Below are 25,243 nucleotides of genomic sequence, written 5' to 3' on the forward strand. Positions count from 1 at the left end.
GGAACCTTCACCCACCGGAGGCTCACCATGCCAAACCAGAGCTCTTGTCTAAGTGGCTGTCCTTTGGAAAGCCTCGCCCACCCCACCCCCTAAGGCAGCCTCCTCACCCACCTTATCCTCATCTGTCGTCTCATAGGCAGAGGTGTATTTTTTCATCACTGGCTGCGCGAGGATCTGGAAGCGGCGCCGGAACTGAGTCAGCGCCATCCGATCTGCGTACCCTGCAAGATGCAAGAAAGGTCACTCGTCAGACTTGGCCATGGGCTGGCCCCTTCCTATGGCTCCGTTAATGGTGGAGGCTCAGAGAGCGCCAAGGGACCACCCATCTCAGGGCCATCCAGTCCACCCTTCTGCAGCCCGCCCAAAGAAGCAGATTATCACACACACACACACACACACAGCCCCAATGTCAGCAAGACTGCTGCAGGCTCCAAGCAGAGGCCAAGATGCCACAAACACAGCAAGTCTCTCTAAGTGAGTAGCCGAAGGCAGTCATCTTCACGGTCTCCAAAGAATTCACCTCACAGAGCAGGGAGAGCTCTGCCCCAACCAAAAAAGACCCCCCTTCTACAGTGGGGACACAAAGCAGCTTACCTCTTGACCATTTTATGCTCACAACAATCCTGGGAGGTAGGAGAGTCTGTGACTGGCTGAAGGTTACAAGCTTTCATGGGAGAGTGGAGATTTGAACCCGGTCTTTCCAGGACCTAGTCGAACACTCTCTCCTCTATATCATGCTACATGAACTCTAACCACTATGTCACATTGTTACATTGCCTGGAAGCCATATCAAGGTATGAAGATCTCAGAAGCTAAGCAGGGTCGGTACTTGGATGGGAGACCACAAGGAAGAGTTTGTAGAGGAAGGCAATGGGAAACCGCCTTTGCTGAATTACTTGCCTTGAAAACTCTGAAGAAATGCATTTTTTTTCCTGGTAGGTTTGAAATGAGCAAAACTTCTACAATGCATTTTTAAAGTTTTTTTCCCCCTCTGGCCAGAGAACAGGTTGGACAGGAGGGAAGTCAGTCCAACTGTTTTCCAGCTTACCTTCATACAAATGCTAATAGATAATGGGTGGGTCAAGCTCTCCCCCTTCCCCAAGCAGGGAACAGAGATTTGGAGGTGCTAAATGCTAGAGAGTCTTCAGGAAGGAGATTCCTGGAGAGCTCCAGGAAAAGCCTCTTTGATTTGGCCTGACCTTGTAAGGGGTGGGGGAAAGAGAGGTGATAAAAGCTCCTTGCAGCAGAACGGAGGGCTTTTTTCCTGGGGTGCTGATTCCATGAGAGTACACAGTCCTCTCCACTGACAAGGTAGCCATTGACCATGTGCTCACCGAAAGAGCTGAAGCAAGCTTTACAGTAATGGTAACTCTGTAGACATCTGTAACTTCCTGAGCTAAAGGAGCCTGTCCTATATTTTAACATCTAATAGGGCATGTATAGCGAAAGGGACAGAGGATTGTGTTCTTACCTATTTCTTTTGTATCCCTTGCTCAGTCTGCTGCTGTGCTAAAAGGATGCTTGTAAACATTTTATTTTTAATAACTACTTTAGAACTTTTGATGCTGGCAGTGGTTCTCTATACCACATAGACCTCCAACATGTTATTTTAAAAGGAGCACCGGGGGGAAGGCAGGCAGTTGGAAAGTGGCTATTCCTCCACGGGCACACAATGCAGTAAACTGTCCCCATAGTGACTAGGTGCTGGGCAGCTGGAGACACAGGCCAGGCCTCAGAACATGGAAGGGAAGCTGGGAGTCCTGACCCTCCCAGTTGGTAATTCCAGCAAAAGGTCAGGTGGTGGTGGTGGTGGGCTACCTGAGAGTGGAAGAAAAGCCCCTCCAAGTGTTGAGAAAAACCTAGGAGGGCAGGGCGGAGCAGGACCATTTTGCCACAAACTCCCTATGGGGGTAGCCACAAATTGGTTGCAACTTGACGGAAGTTTACACACACATGTGAATTAATGACCTCCAAAACATTCCAGCATTAACGGCCTTGCTTGGGCCTTGATTGAGTCAATCCATCTCGTTTTGGGTCTTCTTCTTTTCCTGCTGTCTACAACTTTCCCCAGCATTATTGTCCTTTCTAGTCACTCTTGTCTTCTCATAATGTGACAAAAGGACGATGAACTCAGTTTAGTCATACGGTACCCATCCCTCAAATTTCCACACCTCTCTAGTCAACATCCCAGCTTCCTAACATAGACTGTACCCCTGCTGGGCAAGAAACACGGAACACCGAACAGCGCCTAGAGCACCATGGGCGGGTCAGGTCAGTGCTATTAGAGGGGGCAAGATCCCCAGCAATGCTATTTCCCCCCACCCCCCTTAATTAAACTCCCCACCTGTGGGCCTGCCTCACCTGCTCTGTAGAGCCTCAAGGCATCCAGGATCTGCCCCCCAGAAAGCTGGACTCGCAGGGCTGGGACGTCCCACCCGGTCGCCCCCGGCATCCCGGAAGGCTGCAGCGTCTTCTCTTTCATCCCATCCACAGCCGTTCTTGGGATGAGGCAATGGACAAAATGGATCTGGGATCGCTTCACGAGGTTAGCCAGAGCATCCTGCAGGAGCAGAGGAAAATGCAAAAGGAAAACTGTGTTTCTTCTGTGGCTTGAATCTTCCTAACACAGAAACTCAACTGGATCATGCTGTTTCTCAGACGCACTTGCCTCTGCCTTTGGGGGAAAAAACTTCCAAGAAATTGCTTTTCAACCCACAACTGGCTATCATGCAGCTAAGCAAGACAGGGTCCAGCCTCTCAGCTCATTTGCTCTGCAAGATCTGGGGTGAATACAGATCAGAAACACCTTGCAGTCCTTGGCGGCTTGATCACTACGAGTCTGCCTGGTGGTGACTCCTGACTGAAAACAGGAACATTCCAAAACAAGATGCCTCCCGTCAGGACCAGCCAAAGCGTCACAAAACCGGGGGTCATTTCCGGTGGGAGCACACAGGAGTGGAGCTCCGGCAGTAAGGAGCCCAGGGGGCGGGCACATGCAACAAGCCCCAACCCCTGCTCCCAGCAGCCCTCAGTTGGGCCACAAGCAGCAAGAAGCAGCCAGGTAAGTTGCAGAGGTCCCCCGCCCAGCCTACCTTTAGGTACAAGCTCTCCCTCCATAGTGAGGACAGATCTGCACGTCCCCCCCCCCATAGCTAGCGATCCAAAACAGTCCAGTGGAGCCTGAGCAGTGGGTGTTGCCTTCTGACACACTCCCGGTGAGGCCAGGGGGTGTGGCATATGCAAATAAGTTATGCTAATGAGTTATGCTAATGAGCTCCTGCACCTCTTTTTCTTCGAAATGACCCCTGGACAGAACTATGTTCCAGCTCTTGAGTTCTCTGCATCACTCGGGATATTTAGAAAGGGGGGAAGGATGTTTTGAACCATGACGGGAAGGCACTGATCCCCATTGTGTTTCCTCTTGATTTCTGGGGATAAAATCTGACCAGCCTTGAACAGAACAAGAATTTTGAGTCACTCCCTACCAAATGACTGACAGGCATGGGGGAGGAACTGTGGCCCAGTGCGTGGCATGCAGAAGGTCCCTGGTTCAATCCGTGGCACCTCCAGTTGAAAGGACCAAGTAGGAGGTGGTGTGAAAAAGCCATTTTGGTGTAGTGGTTAGGTGCGCGGACTCTAATCTGGGAGAACCGGGTTTGATTCCCCACTCCTCCACTTGCACCTGCTGGATGACTTTGGGAAAGCCACAGTTCTTACAAGAGCTGTCCTTGAAAAAGAGCCGTTTCTGTCAGAGCTCTCTCAGCCCCACCTCCCTCACAGGGTGTCTGTTGTGGAGAGGGAAAGGGAGAGGAGTTTGTAAGCCGCTCTGAGACTCCTTTGGGTAATGAAGGGCAGGGTAGAATCATAAAACGTTAGAGTTGGAAGGGACCTTGCAGGTCAACTAGTCCAACCCCCTGCACTCTGCAGGAGCATAGCTGAAAGATAGCCCTACATACCTACAACATACCCGAAAGATGGTCATCCATCCTCCGCTTGAAAACATCCAGCAAAGGAGCATCCACCACCTCCCGAGGCAGACTGTTCCACTGCTCAACCACTCTTACAGTTAGGAAGTTTCTCCTGATATTTAGCCGGTAACGACTCCCTTGTAATTTCCACCCATTAGATCTAGTCTTGCAATCCTGAGCAAGAGAGAATAGATCTGCTCCATCTTCTACATGACAGCCCTTCAAATACTTGAAGAATGCAATTATGTCCCCTCTAAGCCTTCTCTTTCCCAGGCTAAACATACCCAACTCTTTCAGCCTTTTCTCATAAGACTTGGATTCCAACCCTCTCACCATCCTGGTTGCCCTCTTCTGGACACGCTCGAGCTTGTCAACATCCTTCCTAAAATGTGGTGCCCAAAACTGGACACAGGACTCCAGGTGAGGCCTGACCATAGCAGAATAGAGCGGAACTACCACCTCCCGTGATCTGGACACGAGGCTTCTGTTAATGCATCCTAAGATTGCATTAGCAATCCATGTAAAAGATGGAGCAGAACTATTCTCTCTTGCTCCGGATTGCAAGACTAGATCTAATGGGTGGGAATTGCAAGGGAGTTGATACCAGCTAAATATCAGGAGAAAATTCCTAACTGGAAGGGTGGTTGAGCAGTGGGACAGACTGCCTCGGGAGGTGGTGGATGCTCCTTCGCTGGACGTTTTCAAGCGGAGGATGGACGACCTGCAAGGTCCCTTCCAACTCTAACATTCTATGATTCTATGACTTCCCAGACTGCATCTCCTTCTCCTAGGGCCTAACAATACACTATCTCACCCTCCTGTCCTCCCCAGATCCGCCTTAAGGCCTTTTGGTCAGATGTGCATCGAGCATTCTGTGCTTGGAACTCAGTTCCCAGAAGTGGAGGGGGGTTAAGGAGCCATGCTCCCTCCACGCTGTGGAGTCCTGTGAGCAAAAAGTCTACTTTGTGAGCTACTAGCATTAAAGCTGTGAGTGAGCAATTTGGCTACTGCACAAATTCCTTTGCTCTCTGGAGCCATCCTTCCTGAGCTAAGACAAGAATGTGTGAGCCAGAGGCTAAAAAACTGTGAGCCAGCTCACACTAACTCAGCTTAGAGGGAACACAATGCTCCCTCTAAGCTGTGGAGTCTTGTGAGCAAAAATTCTACTTGGTGAGCTACTGGCACTGAAGTTGTGAGTGAGCAATTTGGCTACTGCATAAATCTGTTTGCTCTGGAGCCATCCTTCCTGAGCTAAGGCAAAAATGTGTGAGCCGGAGACTAAAAAACTGTGAGCTAGCTCATACTAACTCAGCTTGGAGGGAACACATGGGGAGAGGGGTGAAAGCCCTCCTGTGCTGCTTTCCAGACTGAAATCCTCCCCGGAGCCAGTATTTGCCCTGTTGGGGAAACTGGTGTGTAGAAGACAGCAAACAGCAGCTCCTCAGCCAAGGAGTAAGTCTTCGCCCCCCCCCCCAGATCTCCCTGTGCTCTTGATTCAAAATGGCCCCCTGCCTGTCTGGGAATGTCCCCAGCCAGGAAGACACAAGCCGCAACCCACTGAAAGGGCTCATGGCAGATATGGGGAGGATGAACACTACTGACTGCTGGACCCTGGGCCGCTGCCCTCGAGATAGGCGGCACAAACCCAACGCCTCGGCCACCCCCCACACCGCAACAGCCCTCCCAAAAGACTTCAAGGGTGTGGCCAGCAGAGCAAAGGGGTGACAGTCTGGGCCCTTTCACTTACCACCTGGAGTTTGATCTGAGCACAGACGGATTTCTTCTTCACTGCTGCAAAGCTGCTCGTGAAGGTCTTTCTCACGCTGCCGACCCGCTGCAGAGTCTGCTGGGAGCTTCCGTCCAAGCCGGCCACGGACCGGCACACCAGGGGCATTCTGGACCGCTGCAGGAACAACTTCTTCAGAGCATCTCTGGCCGGAAGGGAGGGACACGGGGCAGGTCCGTCAACACAGGCCGACCCAAAGAAGAGGAAGAAAGCCCCGAGAAAGCTCTTGGGGAAGAGGGGCACGCTCCCAACTCTCCGAGGCTACCCGGAGTCCTGGCAAAATGCCAGGAGGCGGGCTCAGAACTCTGCCTCCCCCCACAGAAGGAGAGTGCCATGCGGGCAAGCCATTCCTGCAAGTGGGCATGTTCTAGAGGGCGGCATCTTCTTGCCACTCTGACTGCCTAACGGACAGCAACTGAAAAGCTGCCCACAGAGAGAAGCTCAGTGGGTGAGACTCTGGAACAGGGGTGGCCCAGCTGTGACTCTTTCACACATATTGTGCGGCTCCCGGTAGGGTAGCTGGGGAAGTGAAGGGGAGGCCTGCTTTTTCGCCCTCCCTCCCTCCCTCCCTCCCTCCCTCCCTGTCTCCCTGCCTCCCTTCCCCCTCCCTCCCGTCTATTTGCTTTCTTGGTTCTCTGGCTCTCTCTCTTTCTCTCTTTCTTTCCACTTCTTTCATTCTTTCTTTCCACTCTCTCTTTCTCTCTCTCTCTTAGACAAATACATATCATTAGCAAACAAATACCATTCGACAAATAAATATCATTATCAATATCTGCTTTTTTACCCCTTCTGTTTTTATTTTTGGCAGTCTCGTTTAATGTTGATAAAAAGCAGATTTGCATATTTTGCAATAAAAACGTGTGTGTGATACTTGTTTGTCTCATGCAGCTTTTAAACATCTGACATTTATTCTATGTGGATCATATGTTGAAGAAGTTTGGCCACCCCTACTCTAGAGGGTCAATTAATCTTGGTCACATGATTCAGAGAGCAAGAATGAAGATACAAGCCGCCTCCTGCAGAGTCACATGTCAGAGAGGAGAGCACACCTTGGAGGGACATCTATGTAGGTGCCTACATGTTTATGACTTAACTAAAGGACAAAGCCATTTCAATAATGGCAACATCCTAACTCCACTGACCACAAAGATAACGGGTAGTGGTAGTCTCCAGGAATCTTTGAAGGAAGACATTGCTTGATCATCAAAGGAGCCCTGCAGAGACTCAGAGCTGAGAACTGTTATCTCAGGGCACTGAGAACTTTCCCAGCCGACCCTCCTTATCTCAAGAACGTGTCATGTCAGATTGGATCAACGCCAATCAGCTGGAAGGAGCCCAGAGTTGGGCAACACAGCTGGTGATGGGCTTGGAGACCCTGTCCTCTGAGGAGAGGCTGAAGGACCACGAAGCTCTTCATCAGAGGAGAGACTCTCAAGAGGTGGTCTGACCACCTCCTTCCGCTACCTAAACAGCAATCATGCAGAGGATGGGGTGGATACGTGTTTGGTCATCTTGGATGACAGGACTTGGACTAATGGAGATAAACTACAGCAAAGGAAGTGTTGACTACATCTGAGGAAGGACTTCCTAACGGTGAGGTATGTTTGACGCAGGAACCATCTCCATTGTGAGGTGGTCAGTTCTTCATTGTTGGAGGTTTTTAAGTACTGATGGGATAACTACTTGTCAGGGATGTTAGAGTTGTAGTTCCCACACTGGCAGGGAGTTGGACTAGATGACATTTCAGCTCTGAGATGCAATAAAATAAATACATAAAATGCAATAAGAAACAAGCCCATGCCGATTTTGTCCGTGGCTTGGCAGAAGCGGCAGGGCACGGCAACAGCCCGGTGGGGGGGGGGGGGGGAGATGCCAGCTCAGAGGTTTGCTGACAGGAATCACGAGCTGCCTCCACAAGGCACGGCGGGCACGGCACATGCCCTGCCTGGCGGCTGAGATAGCCCCTTGCAGTCAGACTCCCAGCCCCACTGACCTCTGTAGCCAGTTGGCAGCAATGCTGCCGAAGGCTCCCCCACCAGTCCCTGCCCCAAGGTTTCAGGGTGAGGGCAAGCTTGCCTCACCGCTGTGAGAGAAGAAGAAGAAGAGATTGGATTTATGCCCTGCCCTTCACTCCCCAAAGGTGTCTCAGAGCAGCTGACAATCTCCTCTCCCTTCCCCTCCCCACAACAGACACCCTGTGAGGTGGGGGGGACTGAGAGAGCTCTGACAGAAACTGCTCTTTTTCAAGAACAGCTCTTATCAGAACTACGGCTTGCCCAAGGTCATCCAGCCAGGTGCAAGTGGAGGAGGAGTGGGGAATCAAACCCGGTTCTCCCAGATTAGAGTCCGCACCCTTAGCCACTACACCAAACTGGCCCCGGCCAACCCGCCCCCTCACCTGCCACTGCTGGGAACGGCCCTAAGGACAAGGATGGGGTGCCTTCTTCCGCTCCGGAGTGTGGAAGCACAGGGCAGGCCATGAAACGAGAGAGGAGAAAGGCTTTCTGGAATGGCTTTCCATGGGCAGGGATTCCTGGGGCAGGAGAGCCTGAATAATTCCCTCCGCTGGAGCAATCGTGTGCTTGCCGTCTGTGGCTCAGGGAAACAGAGAGAGTCGCTTTGCCACGGGCCCCCTTCCGCATGTCCATCTGGGGCAGAACCGCCTGGGTGCTGAAGGACACCAAAATCAGCTGGCTTGGCAGCTCCTCCCAAGCTCTGCTCCTGCAGAGCGCAGGGGGTTGGACTAGATGACCTGCAAGGTCCCTTGCAACTCTAACATTCTATGTTTCTAAGAGTGGCTGAGCAGTGGGACAGTCTGCCTGGGGGGGGGGTGGATGCTCCTTCGCTGGACGTTTCCAAGCAGAGGCTGGGTGACCATCTCTCGGGTACGTTGTAGGGCCCTCTTTCGGCTATGCGCCTGCAGAATGCAGGGGGGTTGGACTAGATGACCTGCAAGGGCCCTTCCAACTCTTTAACATTCTATAAGTCACATGTCGATTTTCAAAGGGCCGCACTTCAAAAGGCGGCACGGAATGCATCCTCTCCACTTTGCAGCCCCCAGCTGGTTCCCGACCAGCTCTAAAAATGGTTTTTAGCTTCCTCATTGTCTTCTCCTGGGCATGAGTGGAAAAGGGGGGGGGAGCGGCAGACGGCCCTGCCTGCCTCCAGCAAGAGCGCCGCTCCCCCCCCCCCCATTAACTTGGCTCTCCAGCCCCAGGGAGACACTTTTACAAGTTCCAATTCCAATTAAAGCTCTTTGTTCATTAAGGAAGGGATGCTATTCCTGGCGCATAACAATGCTCATTGACAAAGCGCATAATCGCTGCATGGGGAGGAGGGGGAGGGGGAGGAGGAGGGGCCGGGCAGCTACAGAGGAGGAAGCCAGCAGCTTGCGGAGCGGGGCCACAACACAGAAACTGCCACCTGGGGGTCCGCTGGCCTGACTGCCCAGCTCCTAGGGGTCCCCTGCTGGCCTCGGTTCCTGTCGCTGCTGGCTACCATCCATCGGTGCTCCGGACCATGATGCCACACTTCCCTCCCACGAAGGCCATGCACAGCGGAAAGAGGCATCACGGAACACAGCCGCTGTGCCCACAGTGCGGTGAGGCAGCCATGTCTGTGGGCAAGCACCAGTGCGTTCCCGGGTCAAGCTGTGCCCAAGAACACAGCAGGAGAAGGGGCAGTTGGAGGGCAAGGGAGGCAGGGGGAGCGACAGGGGTGCAGGCCCACAGCTGAGGCCTTGGTAGAACTTGGAGCCCTGCGGTTCATCTCTGCCCCAGGCCCCTCGGGCGGTCTCGGCCAGCTCACACTCTTTGGGCCTGCCTCTACGAGGGGAGCGACAGCAGCCCACCTCACAGGGCTGTGACGTGGCTGACCACCATGTGGAATGTTTTGCAAGCCGTAAGTGCCTGTCTGCGTTGCCAGAGGAGTCACGTGGCCAGCAAGGGGAAACAGCCAGCTGGCTCATCTCCTCGCCACCCTGCCCCGTGGACACATAAGAAGAGCCCTGCTGGATCAGCATTCTGGCCACACAGTGCTCAATCAGCTGCCGCGAGGAAGCCCGCAAGCAGGAAGGCTGCCACAGCCTAGGGTTGCCAGCCTCCAGGTGGGACCTGGAGATCCCCCGGAATTACCGCTCATCTCCAGAGTACAGAGATCAGTCCCCCTGGAGAAAATGGGAGCTTTGCAGGGCGGACGCCATGGCACTGTACCCCACTGGGGCCCCTGTCCTCCCCAGACTCCACCCCCAAATCTCCAGGAGTTTCCCCACCTGGAACTGGCAACCCGTCCCCATCTGCCATCCCCCAGCGGTGGCCAGGGGGGACCCGGCTACCCTACAACAGCCAGTTTGGTGTAGTGGTTAAGTGCGCAGACTCTAATCTGGGAGAACTGAGTTTGATTCCCCGCTCCTCCTCCACTTGCACCTGGCTGGATGACCTTGGGCCAGTCACAAGTTCTCTCAGAGCTGTCCTTGAAAAAGAGCAGTTTCTGTCAGAGCTCTCTCAGCCCCGCCTACCTCACAGGGGTGTCTGTTGTGGGGAGGGGAAGGGAAAGGAGCTTGTCAGCCGCTCTGAGACACCTTTGGGTAGTGAAGGGCCATGGGGTATAAATCCAATCTCTTCTTCTTCATCATCATCATCACTTCTGTGATCCCCAGCCGTGGATTTAAAGAGGCAGACCACCTCTGGTTCCGGAGGGCGTAGTAGGTGTCCGTCACGACTAACAGCCTGTGATAGCCCTGTCTTCTGTGAATTTGTCGACTCCCCTTTTAAAGCCTTCCAAGTTAGCAGCCATGACCACATCCTGTGGCAGCAAGTTCCACAAACTAACTGTAAAGACTTCCTTTTGTCTGCCCTGAATCTCCCACCCTTCAGCTTCAGTGGATGACTCCCAAGTTCTAGTATTATGGGAGACAAAGAAAAGCTTCTTGACAGCCAGTTTGGTTAAGAACGTGGACTCTAATCTGGGAGAACCGGGTTTGATTCCCCACTCCTCCACATGCAGTTGCTGGTGTGGCCTTAGGTCAGTCACAAGCTCTCTCAGAGCTGTTCTCTCAAGGGCAGTCCTTGAAAGAACTCTCTCAGCCCCACCTACCTCACAGGGGGTGTCTGTTGTGGGGAGGGGAAGGGAAAGGAGTTTGTAAGCCGCTCTAAGACTCCTTCAGGTAGTGAAGGGTGGGGTATAAATCCCATGTCCTCCTCCTCCTCCTCCTCCTCCTCCTCCTTCTTCTCCCTGCCCACTCCATGCATAATCTCTCCTTACTGGCCTTTTTTCTAGGCTAAACAGCCCTCAGTGTTTCAACTGACCCTCAGAGAGCAGCTGCTCCAGCCCCGTGATCGTTTTGGTTGCTCTTTTCTGCACCTTTTTAAGTTCTACAATATCTTCAGCTGTGATGACCAGAACTGAATACACTATTCCAAGTGTGGTCTCACCCTACATATATGTACAAGGGCCGTACGACAGCGGCAGTTTTATGCTAGATTCCTGTTCTAGCCATGGCCAGCATGGAATTTGCCTTTCATCAAGCCGTCAATCTCACACTGAATCTCATTTGCCATTTTAATAGCCACCCCACCCCCCCCCCCCCCAGTTTGGAGAGATCCTTCTGGAGCTCTTCACAATCTGTTTTTGTGGTAACCACCCTAAATAATTTGGTGTCATCTGCAACATTCCCTCTAAGCTATGGAGTCTTGAGAGCAAAACTTCTACTTGCTGAGCTCCTGGCATTAAAGTTGTGAGTGAGCACTTTGGCTACGGCATAAATTAGTTTGCTCTGGAGCCATCCTTCCTGAGCTAAGTCAAAAATCTGTGAGCTGGAGTCTAAAAAACTGTGAGCTAGCTCACACTGACTCAGCCTAGAGGGAACACTGGTCACCTGCAAACTTGGCCACCTCACTACTCACCGCTAACTCCAGGTCACTTATTAACAAGCTGAAAAGCACCACCGGGTTCCAACACAGATCCCAAAGGGACCCCACACAGCTCACATCCTTCAATTGCGAGGAAGAACTGAGCCTTTAGTCCTGCTCTCTGCTTCCTGTTTCTTAGCCAGTTTCTGTTGGGAGTTTTCAGTTTGCAAATGTCATTCCCTTCTGTCTTGAAAGAGTTAACCTGTCTTGTTTATGCCCTAGCTGGTTAGTTTAGAACCAATTAGGTGTGTATTTCCCACCAGGGAAAGGGAGGTATCATTCCTAATGAGATAAGTTTGGAAACTGCGCTTGGCTCATCAATCACTTGGTTGGGGTGCATGCTGTTTGTCACGTACACAAAAGGTGGGGGGTTGGGGGGTAAACTCCGCCTCCTTTGTTCCCACACTCAGATCAGCAACCAAAACTAGCAAGATGTAGAACTAGAAAGCTAGACATAACTTTGCTGTTCTAATTCCATGTAGACGAAGAAGAGAGGAAGAGATTGGATTTATACCGTGCCCTTCACTTGGAGTCTCAGAGCGGCTTACAAACTCCTTTCCCTTCCCCTCCCCACAACAGACACCCTGTGAGGTGGATGGGGCTGAGAGAGCTCTGACACAAACAGCTCTTTTTCAAGGACAGCTGTGCCAGAGCTTGTGACTGACCCAAGATCACATCAGCAGGTGCAAGTGTAAGAGTGGGGAATCAAACCCGGTTCTCCCAGGTTAGAGTCCGCGCACTTAACCACGAGACCAAACTGGCTCTCTGTAACCCTTCCCTGTTTTCTAGCAAAGTTTCCTTATAAAGCTAATCACACGCGTGTGCTGTGTTGCTTTTTACTCTGCTAAGTATCCCACCGTTTCCAGCCCACACGAAGACAATGCTCAGCCCCCCTCCCCACCCCCCGGCCCAAGCTGGGACACAGAACTCTCTGCCCCAGCAAAACTCACATTTTGGACTGCTGCAGAATCTGGATCGCATTCTCTGCTGAGAGGTTCCACTTGGCCTTAGCCACCCAGCCGGTGGCATCGTAGCGGACGGGGTCTTGGCCAAGGTGGTGGGAGATCTCAAACTGCAGCGGCTGCTCACACTTGCGGAGGAATCCCTGCTCTGGAAGGAGGAAGCATCAGCACGGTTGGTCAGCAGGCGGCAGGGGGCAAGTCAGGAAGCAGCACGAACCAGGGGCACCTGCTGCCCGGGCACCCACCAAGCGGGGAGGCTGCTTGAGTGGTTCAGGGGCCTGGCGGGCTCTGTAGACCTCTGAGGCCTTCCCACAGCCCTCCCCACCCCCAGCCATTCTCCATTCGCCATCTCCTCCTGCAACATGTGAAGCCCGCACCCACCGCCCTTTTCCAGGTAAAGGTTTCCCTCGCTCGAAAGCCAGTCGAGTCCGACTCTAGGGTTGCGGTGCTCATCTCCGTTTCCAAGCCGAAGAGTCAGCGCTGTCCGAAGACTTCTCCATGGTCATGTGGCTGGCCTGACTAAACACCGAAGCACACGGAACGCTGTTCCCTTCCCACCCAAGCGGTACCTATTTATCAACTTGCAATTTCTTGCTTTCAAACTGCTGGGTTGGCAGGAGCTGGGGCCAGAGACGGGAGCTCACTCCGTCATGCGACCCTCGGGTCTTAAACTGCCGAACTACAGGCCTTCTGGTCAGCAGCTCAGCGTCTTAACCACTTGAGCCACCACAGACCCTGCCTCCCTTTCCCAAGCACAATTTAAAAAACCAGGAAAGCAGAATGTTCAAAATTTGCAAAACGTCTCTAGAAAATCTGTGTTTGCAGGGTTGGAGGGGAGGGGAGGTTATACTTCAGAATGATTTATCAATGAATTTGTCTTGATTTATTTATTAATGCATTAACAGTAATTAATTGATCGATCAGTTAATGTATTAACAATCCATTGAGCCAGCAGTCTGGGACAGAACCAGTCTGACAAATACCACCCTCTCTTTCCATCCCCGCATAGAAACCGCCGCCACCGCCAGAATGCCCCCACAGCCCGCAGCCAAAGTAAGAATCAATGTATTTTTAAAATGCACAGGCTGCCTCTCCAGACACCTGGAGTAAAAACAATGTCATAAAATCATCAAAGCAACAACATAAAATTATCACTAATGAAAGAAGCCATAAACACAAACCAGGGGCATAAAAGCCAACACAGAACAATACTCAACAGACTAAAATCATATTCATAAAACTGTCCACAGGTCTGAAGCAGGGTATAAAACCAGCTGAGAACGGGGGAACCCCTCCGTTAAAGGCCTGGGTCAAAGGAAATGTTTCTGGCCTGGCCCCTCAGGCTGCACAGCAAGTGGCAGGTGAGCCGGGAAGGGGGATGGCACCCTAGAGCCAAACTGCCACTGCTGAAATGCTCCTGCAAAGTGCCGGGGGTTGGACTAGATGACCTCCACGGTCCCTTCCAACTCTAACGTTCTGTGATTCTATTAAATGAAGTTCTATGGTTCTGTAGCTGCTGCTCACCTCTGAAGGTGGGGGCCCAGGGAGCAGGGCTCGAAAGGCTACTCTTAATTGGCCAGCTGGATAATAGGGGAGGGGGTAGCCAGCCCTTCGTACATCTTGGCCCCTCACCAGGTAGAGCCTTAAAGGTAAGAACCAGCACTTTGAATTGCGCCTGGAAACAGGCAGGCAGCCAGTGTCGATCTTTCAGCACAGGGGGGATGTGACCCATAGATCTTGCCCCCCCAGCAGTAGCCTGGCGACCACATTTTGGTGACGTTCCCAGACAGTTTTCACTGGCAGCCCCCATCTCCACTGTGTTGCTCCAGCCCTCCAACCTGGATGCAATTGGCCCATGGGTCACCAGGCCCTGATTCCACTTCCCGAGGAACGGCTCCGTCCTGTTATATTTGAGAAGATGCTCTTAGGAGGTTGAAGGGGGTCTAGTCTGGCAGGACACACCCCGGGCTTGACCACCAGAAACGGAAACCGCCTCATCCCTTGAAGCTGCCCCCAAGCCCTTCCGCCCAGCCACCCCGCCCCGCCCCACCCTCCATTTTACCTTCCTCCTGTGTCCCTTCCTTCACAAAGTAAGAGCAGAGGCGATCGAGTGCGGTGCTGTCGCTTGAGCCGTGGACCAAGGCCTCCTCGTCCAGAACCCAGAGCAGGCCCTTGGGCTCCTCCGCCTGGGCCCCAGCCGAGACGTGGACCTGCAGGGGGGAGGGGAGAGACTGTCCGTGCCGAGCAGCACAGGAGGTGCGGGAGCTTCCCAACGGCTCTCCCACGAAATGCCCTGCCCAGGAGAAACTCACATCCCACCAGTCCTTGGGAGATGGATCTCACCCCCGGTTGCCAGGTCCCCCCCTGGCCACAGGCAGGGTGTGTGTGGGTGCGGGGGGGGGGGAGGGTTGCCATACAGTGTTCCCTCTAAGCTGAGTTAGTGTGAGCCAGCTCACAGTTTCTTAGCCTCCGGCTCATACATTTTTGTCTTCGCTCAGGAAGGATGGGGCTCCAGAGCAAACTAATTTATGCAGTAGCCAAATTGCTCGCTCACAACTCGCAAGACTCCACAGCTTAGAGGGAGCCTTGGATGCCAGCTCCAGGTTGGGAAACTCCAGGCTGGGATCTGGGGGTGGAGCCTTGGGAGAGCAAGGAGATATAAACTTTATAAAGGACACAAACACAAAGATTTTTTTTTACATAAAATAAAAACATGCCTAAAACATTAGCACCCTTGCAATACTTTGTTTATTTAACAGCGCCTGATGTCTGACACCTCTTGCTCTGAATTATTGCATCAAAACTGTTGCAATCTTGAGCATGCTGTTCAGGTGTGTCTCTGTAAGCTGCAAACCTACTTTTGATTTATTGACATTCGCCACACAAACCTCATGCTCAGAGTTCTGAGCCTAGGACCCAGGGGGAAACACGAAATGGCTGAGTGATTGAGAGAGTCTGGCGAAATAAGCTATGATGCTGCAGCAGCAGCAGAACTGGGAGCAGGAGATGGCCAGTTCCAGTGCGGGCCTGATGGAAGCCCTGCAGGGGGCCTGATCCGGCCCCTGGCCTGCATGTTTGACACCCCTGCTCTAAGGCATCCCTTTTCCCCAGGGGAACTGCTCTCTCCAGTCTGGAGATGAGCTGTCATTCTGGGGGATCCCTAACCCTCCAAGGGTGCCCACATCTTTCCTGAAGCAGCTCTCTTCTCTCACAGGGAGGCCTCCTTTGCTTCCCAGCAACCAAGGGGCAATTGTGTCCCTGAGAAAAATCCATCTCTCCTTCCCAGCAGAGCATCAACTCCAGTCGCCTGCCCCATCTTTGCAGTGGTTATGCAGGCACTGTGGTCACCCAGTGGACCCCACCTACGTCACCCCTCTGCCAGTCAGTGCCACCACCAGGCCGCATGCAGCAGCCCCCCTCGGGCCACATAAGTGCTGCTTGTGGGCCCCAAATAGCATTCATTTGTTTTATGATTATCACGGTACACCACTGTGGACTGCGTGTGTGTCTGTTTCAGGTGAGAAAATGTCTCCTGCTGCCTCTGCCCCCACCCTAGCCAGACCGCTGCACAAGGTGTGAGCCACAACAGAGCACCCCTTGGCACGGGCAACTCCTGATCTCACCTAATTGCAGGGTGGCTCCTTCTGCAGACTCTTTTCAGGTGTGCGCAGATCTCACAGCAGGGCATAAAGGGGAGAGGGGGCCCTTTAGACAATTTGGGAGATAGTCAACACCTCAGACTGACCCCAACAGCTAACTGGTCACCAATGGAACAACTGTAGAACAGGGGCCCTATGCAAACTGCCTGGTCCCTGATAATGATTAACCTGCAGCATTCCATAGCAGCTGGAGTTTCTTGGTTGTCTTTGAGGCCAGGCCCCCCGTAGTGTTCATCACAGTAGTCTAGCTCCAGGGTTACCATGGCCGGATCAGACAGGGTCAAGGAAAGGAGCCATCTTCCAGGCTCAATGAAGATGGCAGAAACCATTCCTTTTGTTGCAGAGTTAACTTGCTTCTCCAGCAATACTCCAGAGTCCACTAAACCCCCCAAACTCTTAACTGAGCCAAGAAAGAAAGAAAGAAAAGAGTCAACTGAATCCCATCAAATGTGGGAAGTCCAAGGTCCTCCAAGACCTTAACATTCCCAACCAACAGTCACCTTTGTCTTGTCATGTCTCAAGTCTCCAACTGATTTATGATGGACATCAAAGGCTCACCGATGTGATCCTTACACAGTTCCAGCAACCAGGGCGGCCAAGGATCCAGAACACAAGTGGTGGCCATCACCGGTCCCAAGAGCCTGTCAACATCCATCATGGCCACAGAGTCAACACGATCCATAAACAGAGCAGGGAGCTCACCGGGCACTATGACTGCTTGAGCTCTATGACGGACGGCATTCAAATCAGAATGTACTAGCGGTACTTTAGCAGCAAAAACTTTGCAGAAGCGTCACAACTAATCATCATCAGGTCCTGAGAATTTAAGGACTCAGACCTCGGAGCTAGCAAGTGTCGAAATACCTTAAGCAACTGAGCCGATCCTGAGCTAGCTGTCATAACAGTCGCCGCGAAATAAGAGTCCTTGGCGCACCCACCGTCACCTCAGAAGCCTTCCCACGTGGCACGCTCGGTCAGATTCACGACGACTTCTCTGCCACCAGACTTTTCTCTAGACATCCCCCTGCCCTCTTCAAGTCACCCAGCCCCGTGATACACCCCTGGGGGATTAAACCAAGGGGTCCCCTTCAAAGGAGGGAGAGGACAACCAAGGCAGCCCTACGAATCACTTCCAGAAGCATCCCCATCCAAGCCTCCGTCCCAGCCTCAGCAGAACTATCACCTGGGATCCTAAAATCGCACAGGACAGTCTGGAAATCCAGCAGAAGCCATGAGTCTCTGTGGATGGCCCGTTTTAACAAGCCCCCTACCCCAGCAGAGAGGGGGACGCTGGGCCCAGCCCCACTGTCTGGAAGGCAGAGCTTCACTCCACCACCTCCCCGGACTAGCTCCAAGGGACACCACCCACAAAGATGCTCCAGCTGAAATGACCCCACAGATTCCTCTTTGAGACAGAGAGTGTGTTGGGGGTATGCTCTGGTCAAAGGGGAAAGTACAAGAGCCCCACAGGTTGGACTTGGAATGAGTACAACATCATGTAAGGGGGTCCACCTGGCCATCCGGGGCAAAATGCCTACATGGAAGTGGTCTGGGTTCCTCCTGAGCAAAAGAAGTTGCCCTTTGGGAGCCATGGCATGCACTGCTTGAATGACAATGTCAGCTGGCAGGTGCACTTGCTCTTTTGGAGAGCGTTTTCCATTTCCCCAGCCTGAAAGGACCCGCCTCCCAGGCCCACAGTTACTGTTCTGTTCCAGCCACAAACGCATGGAAGCATTTTGTGTCCCCCCCCCTCCCTTTGCCATCAGGGGAAATACTTGGGTTGCCGGCAAACACAGCACTGGCCTGTGCAAGACACAACATCCCTCGGGGGGGGGGGTACATAGGCGTCCCTTCCTGCCCCTAGAAGAGGTCATGACCATGGCAAAAGAGCTGCCCTCACTCTATTCCCCCCAAAAAACAAAAAAAACCTCTCTTTTTTTTACCTTGGATGAGTTTTTATCCATAACAGCCACGGTACTTGCAGGAGAAAGATCAGGCGGATCAAAAGCCATCTCGATATTTTCCTAGAAAACATTAATGAGAAGCTTTGCGTGTATATTTGAGTGAAAGAACAAAAGAACACGTTTCTTTAAAAGAAACCGCCCCCCCCCTCCTGCATCTCCGCTGTTGCTTGCTGACATTTTGGAGGTTCCTGATCAAAGTTTCCCTCCGGAGCATCTTTGAGCTGCCAGCTCCTCTAGAGCCAGGATCCTCTCTGCCCCAGGCATCCTGTCATCCACGGAGACGGGCACACCGGGGCTGCTGCGGGAACGTCAAACACGCTTCATAAAGAATGGACAGCCTTTCAAATCAGAGGGGTTTGCAGGAGCCCGGATGCTTATTTGAAGGAGTCACTCTTGGCTTGGCTGGTTTGAGTCTACGTGGAAGACTCTGCATTGACCACAAGGGGTGGCGGTGGCTACAAGCATGGACAGGTTCAAGAGGGAATTAGGTAAGCATCTGGAGCAGAGACCCATCAGTGGCTATGAGCCACAAGGTGTAGATAGGAGCTCTCGGTCTGGGGCAAGGGATGCTCTGTATTCTTGGTGCTTGTGGGGGGGGGGTCGACAGTGGGAGGGCTTCTAGTGTCCTGGCCCCACTGCTGGACCTCCTGATGGCACCTGGTCTTTGTGGCCACTGTGTGACAGACAGAGTGTTGGACTAGACGGGCCATTGGCCTGATCCAACATTGGCTTCTCTTATGTTCTTATGTTCTTAAACATCTGGAGCAGAGGTCCATCAGTGGCTCTTAGCCACAAGGTATAGATAGGAACTCTCTGTCTGGGGCCAGTGATGCTCTGTATTCTTGGTGCTTGGGGGGGGGCGCAACACTGGGAGGGCTTCTAGTGTCCTGGCCCCACTGCTGGACGTCCTGATGGCACCTGGTCTTTGTGGCCACTGTGTGACACAGAGTGTTGGACTGGAGGGGCCACTGGCCTGATGTCAGCAAGCTGCCATTCTGTTTTCTGTGACCTCTGTGTACATATCCTTACCCTGTTGCACCCGGCTTGTTTACACTATCCTGCTTCTGTGCTGGAATGCCTAAGATAACTACTGGTGGATGTGTGGGGGAGAAGATGCTGTAATGCTGGCCTATTGCTATCTCATGAGAACTGCACCTGTGTTTTGTCTGATGTTCTGCCTGGTTCCCATGGACTGGGCGCGCAACCGTTTCATTAGCCCGCCAGCGGGAATATTATTCATTGGATATGTATCTGTTTGAATTTCCTTTATTATACTCGCCCTACCTGTGTATCCCCAGTTCTAACAAAGAACGTGTTTGAGTATGTCTTCAACGCTTTGAAATAAATTTTGCTTTTCTTGAAAACGTGGATTTATTCTCGATGCTTGGGGATCCAACATATTGTTAGAACTCCCTTTCTCCTATCGTTCCGAATCTGGCAAGATCATGAGCGGAATTGAGGGAAACCTACCTAACACGGAGGGGGACTCATCGCATCTCTGGGGGGAAGGTGGAAATGGACCCTGCTAAAATACAGGCTGTACTTGACTGGGAACCCCCCAGGACCCGCAAACAATTGCAAATGTTCCTCGGATTCGCCAATTTTTATAGAAATTTCATCCAGAATTTCGCTCAAATTGCCCTTCCTCTGACTGATTTGCTAAAGACCAAGGGGAAGGGGTTTGATGCTACGAAACCAGGCGCCCCGCTTAAATGGTCCCCTGCTTGCGCAGAGGCTTTTGAGAAACTTAAACTGATGTTCACATCTGAGCCAGTGCTAGCGCGCCCTGATGAAACTAAAAAATTCATTGTCCAAACTGATGCCTCGGATGTGGCAATGGGGGCCGCTATTTTGCAAGAAGGGGAAGATGGTCGTTTACACCCCCTCGCATTTGTGTCTAAAAAGTTTTCTGACGCTGAACGAAACTGGGGGATTTGGGAGAAGGAGGCGTCGGCTATCCGGCTGGCTCTCTCCACTTGGAGGCAGTGGTTGGAGGGGGCGCAACTGCCATTTGAAGTCTGGACTGACCATAAAAATCTGGAAATGCTGAAATCCCCCCGTTCTCTCAACGCTAAACAACTTCGTTGGGCGGACTTCTTTGCTAAGTTTCGATTCACTCTTCGTCATTTCCCTGGGACGGCTAATTCCCTGGCTGACGCGCTCTCACGCCTCCCACAACATGACAGTCAGCGTGAAATCATCATGGACTCTGTTTTTTCCCCCTCCCACCTGGGGGGGGCTGTGGTCACCCGTGCGCAAGCGCGCTCGATTCCGCGCTCTGATGAAACTTCGCCTTCCCTTTTCCCTGTGGGGGGGGGGCCTGGGTCCAGAAATATGTTTCTGCTTTTACTGATGAAGATAATGCCTCCCTGCGGGCATTGCCGGATTATGTCCGTAGCCCAGAAGGTCTGATTTATTCTGGGGACAAACTGTATGTGCCTATTTCAATGAGGAGGGAAGTGATGGATTCTGCTCATGGTTCCAGACTGGCAGGACATTGGAGTTTTGTTAAATCACTGCAACTCATCCGCAGACAGTTTTGGTGGCCACACATGCGCAAAGACCTATTGACTTTTGTTCGATCCTGTCAGACCTGTGCCTTAACTAAACCCAGGGGGGGCAAGCCTCCCGGTCTTCTGCAACCACTCCCTACTCCATCGAGGCCTTGGGAAGTGGTGTCCATGGACTTTATTACTGATCTCCCTGTGAGCAAAGGGAACACTGTTATTTGGGTGGTTGTTGATTTGTTTTCTAAGCAAGCTCATTTTGTGCCTTTTCCTTCCTTGCCTACAGCTCAGAGGTTGGCGAAATCGTTTATGTCTCACGTGGTGAAAATTCATCAATTACCTGCTAAATTAATTTCTGACAGGGGGACCCAATTTGTTTCTAAGTTTTGGAGGGAACTTCTTTCCATTTTAGGGGTGGAACAAGGGCTCAGCAGCGCGTATCATCCTGAGACTGACGGACAAACAGAACGAGTGAATCAGACCCTGGAGCAATATCTTCGTTGTTTTACTAATTATCAACAAAATGATTGGTGTGAATTGTTGCCTCTTGCTGAATATTGTTATAACAACACTGTCCATAGCTCCACGGGCATGTCTCCTTATAAAGCTGTTTCTGGTTACGACAGCCCCCCCTCCCTTTCCTGGAGGGGATGGGCCAACGTCCTGTGGGGGATGCTGATACATGGTGTATGTCCTTGCAAAATGCATGGCCTCTGCTATGCCAAACGCTTGACGCAGCCAAGGCTGCTTACAAGACCCAGGCAGACAAGGGTAGGGTGGTGGGGTTTGATCTGAAACCTGGGGATCTTGTGTATGTCTCGACCAAGAACATTAAGATGCTGCGACCTAGCAGGAAATTGGGGTGGAAGTTCATTGGTCCATTCAAAGTGCGTAAAGTCATAAATAATGTGGCGGTTGATGTTGTTTTGCCTAAGAATTTACGTGCTCTGCATTCTGTTTTTCACATGAGCCTGTTGAAGAAGGATCCTGGCCCGTCTCCCTGGAGACCAGCAGTTACTCCTCCTCCACCTGTCATTTTGGAAGGGGATGAACATTTTGAGATCGCTGATATCCTTGATTGTAAATTGAAACGTGGTAAACTCTGGTACCTTATCGAATGGGTTGATTTCGGTCCCCAGCACCGCGAATGGGTGGAAGAAGGGGATATTCGGGCCCCTTACCTGATCCGTAGTTTCCACAAGAGGTTCCCGGACAAACCGGGAGGTCTCCCGCCCAGCCCGGGAGATCTCCCACCCGACCCGGGAGGTGTGTTTTAAGTGTATTTTAAGGGGGGCAGTATGTCAGCAAGCTGCCATTCTGTTTTCTGTGACCTCTGTGTACATATCCTTACCCTGTTGCACCCAGCTTGTTTACACTATCCTGCTTCTGTGCTGGAATGCCTAAGATAACTACTGGTGGATGTGTGGGGGAGAAGATGCTGTAATGCTGGCCTATTGCTATCTCATGAGAACTGCACCTGTGTTTTGTCTGATGTTCTGCCTGGTTCCCATGGACTGGGCGCGCAACCGTTTCATTAGCCCGCCAGCGGGAATATTATTCATTGGATATGTATCTGTTTGAATTTCCTTTATTATGCTCGCCCTAACTGTGTATCCCCAGTTCTAACAAAGAACGTGTTTGAGTATGTCTTCAACGCTTTGAAATAAATTTTGCTTTTCTTGAAAACGTGGATTTATTCTCGATGCTTGGGGATCCAACACCTGATCCAACACTGGCTTCTCTGATGTTCTTATGACCAAACCAGCTCTTTCATCTCCGGTGCCACCTTCTGCGAGCCCTGGCCGGTCTGGGACCAGGTGATGGGAAGTGCTGCCTGCTCATCTGCATACCCTTCCCTCTTTGAAGGAAAAGGGTCCAGTGCCTGGAGATGGGGCCTTTTCAACAGTAGCTCCTGGACTCTGGAATCTCCTCCAGAGCTTCCGTTTCCAGACTTGGCTGCTCTGTTTTCATATATTTGTTATTTGTGAGTTGTTCCCTTCAAAACAAATGAAACCACACTCCTTCTGTCCCAGTGAACATGCATTTTAATGGTGCTAATGCAAGGTGCCCCCAGGCCAGGGCGAAACATCCCCCCCCCCCCGCAGCCTTCCTTTGGCCAGAAGCCTGTGACGCAGGGCCTCACCTGCCGGTACCTCTCCAGGGTGGAGACGAAGGTTCTCTCGTAGAAGAGCATCTGCAGCCGGTCTTGAGCATAGTTGTGGCAGAGCTCTTCAAACGTCGCAGCCCTTTCCTTCCTGTGGTGTCGCGGGTTGCAGAAGCCGGGGGTGTCCACCACCATGATGGAGGCCATGGAGAGATGGTTGGAGGAGAAGGACCTGAGGAGACACAGGCAGACGTATGGGATCCAGGGAGTTGTCTGAAAGTTTGTGGAAACCAAGAAGGACGCGTATTTTCCCCAGGTGTGTGTGTGTGTGTGTGTGTGTTAAGCAGCTCCAGGACGCAAGGAAGTGGCATGAGAGGAAAAAAGGTCCTTCTGCCCCATGTCATGTGGGGTTCCCAGGTCCACCATGGCCACCGGGGGGGGGGGATGGGAAGGCAGGGCTACCAAGCCAAGCTGGGAAGCTCCTGGAGATTTGGGGATGGAGCCTGGGGAGAACAGGGGGACCTCAGTGGAGTACAGCACAATAGAGCCCACCATCCAAAGCATCCCTTTCCTCCAGAGGACCTGATCTCCGTAGTCTGGAGATGAGCGTAATTCCAGGGGATCCCCAGGCCCCACCTGGAGGCTCCTAATACAACAATCAAGACTAAAGTGGAGAATCCAGTCCAAAGATGGCTAAACATGTAATGAACAGCTTGGCATACACTAAATATTTTCAAACATTATATCAGTTATATTATTGATCTCCAGTAAATAACATTATTGTGACAATAAATACAGTTAATGAAAAATAAATGAAGTTATTGTTATTATTAAGATACATGAAGCCAGTTTGGTGTAGTGGTTAAGTGTGCGGACTCTAATCTGGGAGAACCGGGTTTGATTCCCCACTCCTCCACTTGCACCTGCTGATGTGACCTTGGGTCAGTCACAAGCTCTGGCACAGCTGTCCTTGAAAGAGCAGTTTCTGTCAGAGCTCTCTCAGCCCCACCCACCTCACAGGGTGTCTGTTGTGGGGAGGGGAAGGGAAAGGAGTTTGTAAGCCGCTCTGAGACTCCAAGTCTCCAATCTCTTCTTCTTCTTCTTCTATTGTGATTGTTTAAGATACATGAAGTTATTGTGATTGTTGACGAGAACCTCCAGATTGAGTTCCGTTTCATCTCTTCGTCCGAACAAACCTTCAATAATGTTTGGAACACCCAATGCAACGTGTATACGGAGAATGAATTATTGATTAATACTACTGGAAGATATTTGTATGACACGCAGGAATCGCGGCTAGAAAGATTAGAATGGGACAATAATAGGACTGTCTGAAACCCTTATTGAAGGTTTGTTCAGACGAAGAGACGAAACGGAGCTCAATCCGGAGGTTCTCCTCAACAATCACAATAACTTCATGTATCTTAAACAATCACAATAACTTCATGTATCTTAATAATCACAATAACTTCATGTAGTTTTCATTAACTGTATTTATTGTCACAATAATGTTATTTACTTGAGATCAATAATATAATTGATATAATTGAAAATATTTAGTGTCTTGTATGCCAGTCTGTTCATTACATGTTTACCCACCTGGAGGCTGGCATCCCTTGGTCCTTCTGCCCCATGAAAGCAGCCGCCCTAGAAGCTGTGCTTGGGAAAGACAAGAAAGGTCTTCTCGTCAAATGAGTCGTTCCACCCCTGTCCTTTTGGGTGCCAGGCGGGACCAAGCCCAGCTGAGGCCTTTCCAGCCTCTCCCTCCTGCCCAAAGAAGACCGGCAGGCAGGCAGGCAGGTGTGAGGCCAAGCCCCTGGCTCTCAGGCAATCCTTGGTTTGCTCCACATGCACAGGGGCAGGATATGAAGCTCCCAGACCACATCCAGAAAGCCCCAATGGCCGCCTCCTGCTTCTGCTGCACATCACTCACTTTGCCTCTGCACCCCAAGAGATTTCAGGAAAGGGCAGCTTGGAAGGAGCCGCTGTGTAAGTCGCTGTGGCCAGCTCCCTCTCTGCTTGATTCTGGGGCCCTGCTTCCGACGGCCAGACTGAGACAAGCCAGATGCAAGGCAGTATGTGGCTGAAACTGAGAGGGGAGACCAAGACCCTTGCTGCAAAGGGTGGCAGCTAACTCAGAGGGGGACAACATTCTATCCCTGGGAGGCAGGGCAGCATCTCTGCCTGGTTCCCGGAACAAGAAAGGCATGGATTGAGGATTTGCTCCAGGAATCTCATTCTGGAACCCTGCCAGTGTCTCCTGGGTTTCCAGGAGCACAGTGGAAGAAGAAGAAGAAGAAGAAGAAGAAGAAGAAGAAGAAGAAGAAGAAGAAGAAGAAGAAGAAGAAGAAGAAGAAGAAGAAGAAGAAGAAGAAGAAGAAGAA

At 51.8% G+C, this 25,243-nt stretch overlaps 1 protein-coding gene across 1 annotated transcript in view; it reads right to left on the reverse strand.

The window, feature by feature from the left end:
• Positions 1-25,243, reverse strand: part of MYO18B (myosin XVIIIB) — a 185,259-nt gene that overhangs the window by 108,592 nt on the left and 51,424 nt on the right. Inside the window, exons 16-22 of the mRNA XM_015426416.1 lie at positions 22,899-23,091; positions 18,228-18,308; positions 14,688-14,835; positions 12,614-12,773; positions 5,716-5,899; positions 2,362-2,560; positions 112-221 (exon numbers count right to left, since the gene is read on the reverse strand). Of these exons, the coding sequence (XP_015281902.1) occupies positions 112-221; positions 2,362-2,560; positions 5,716-5,899; positions 12,614-12,773; positions 14,688-14,835; positions 18,228-18,308; positions 22,899-23,091 (1,075 nt within the window). The remainder of the gene's footprint in view (positions 1-111; positions 222-2,361; positions 2,561-5,715; positions 5,900-12,613; positions 12,774-14,687; positions 14,836-18,227; positions 18,309-22,898; positions 23,092-25,243) is intronic.

This window comes from Gekko japonicus, unplaced genomic scaffold, assembly GCF_001447785.1.
Source record: "Gekko japonicus isolate JY-2015 unplaced genomic scaffold, Gekko_japonicus_V1.1 scaffold856, whole genome shotgun sequence".
In the NCBI taxonomy this organism is placed as follows: domain Eukaryota; kingdom Metazoa; phylum Chordata; class Lepidosauria; order Squamata; family Gekkonidae; genus Gekko; species Gekko japonicus.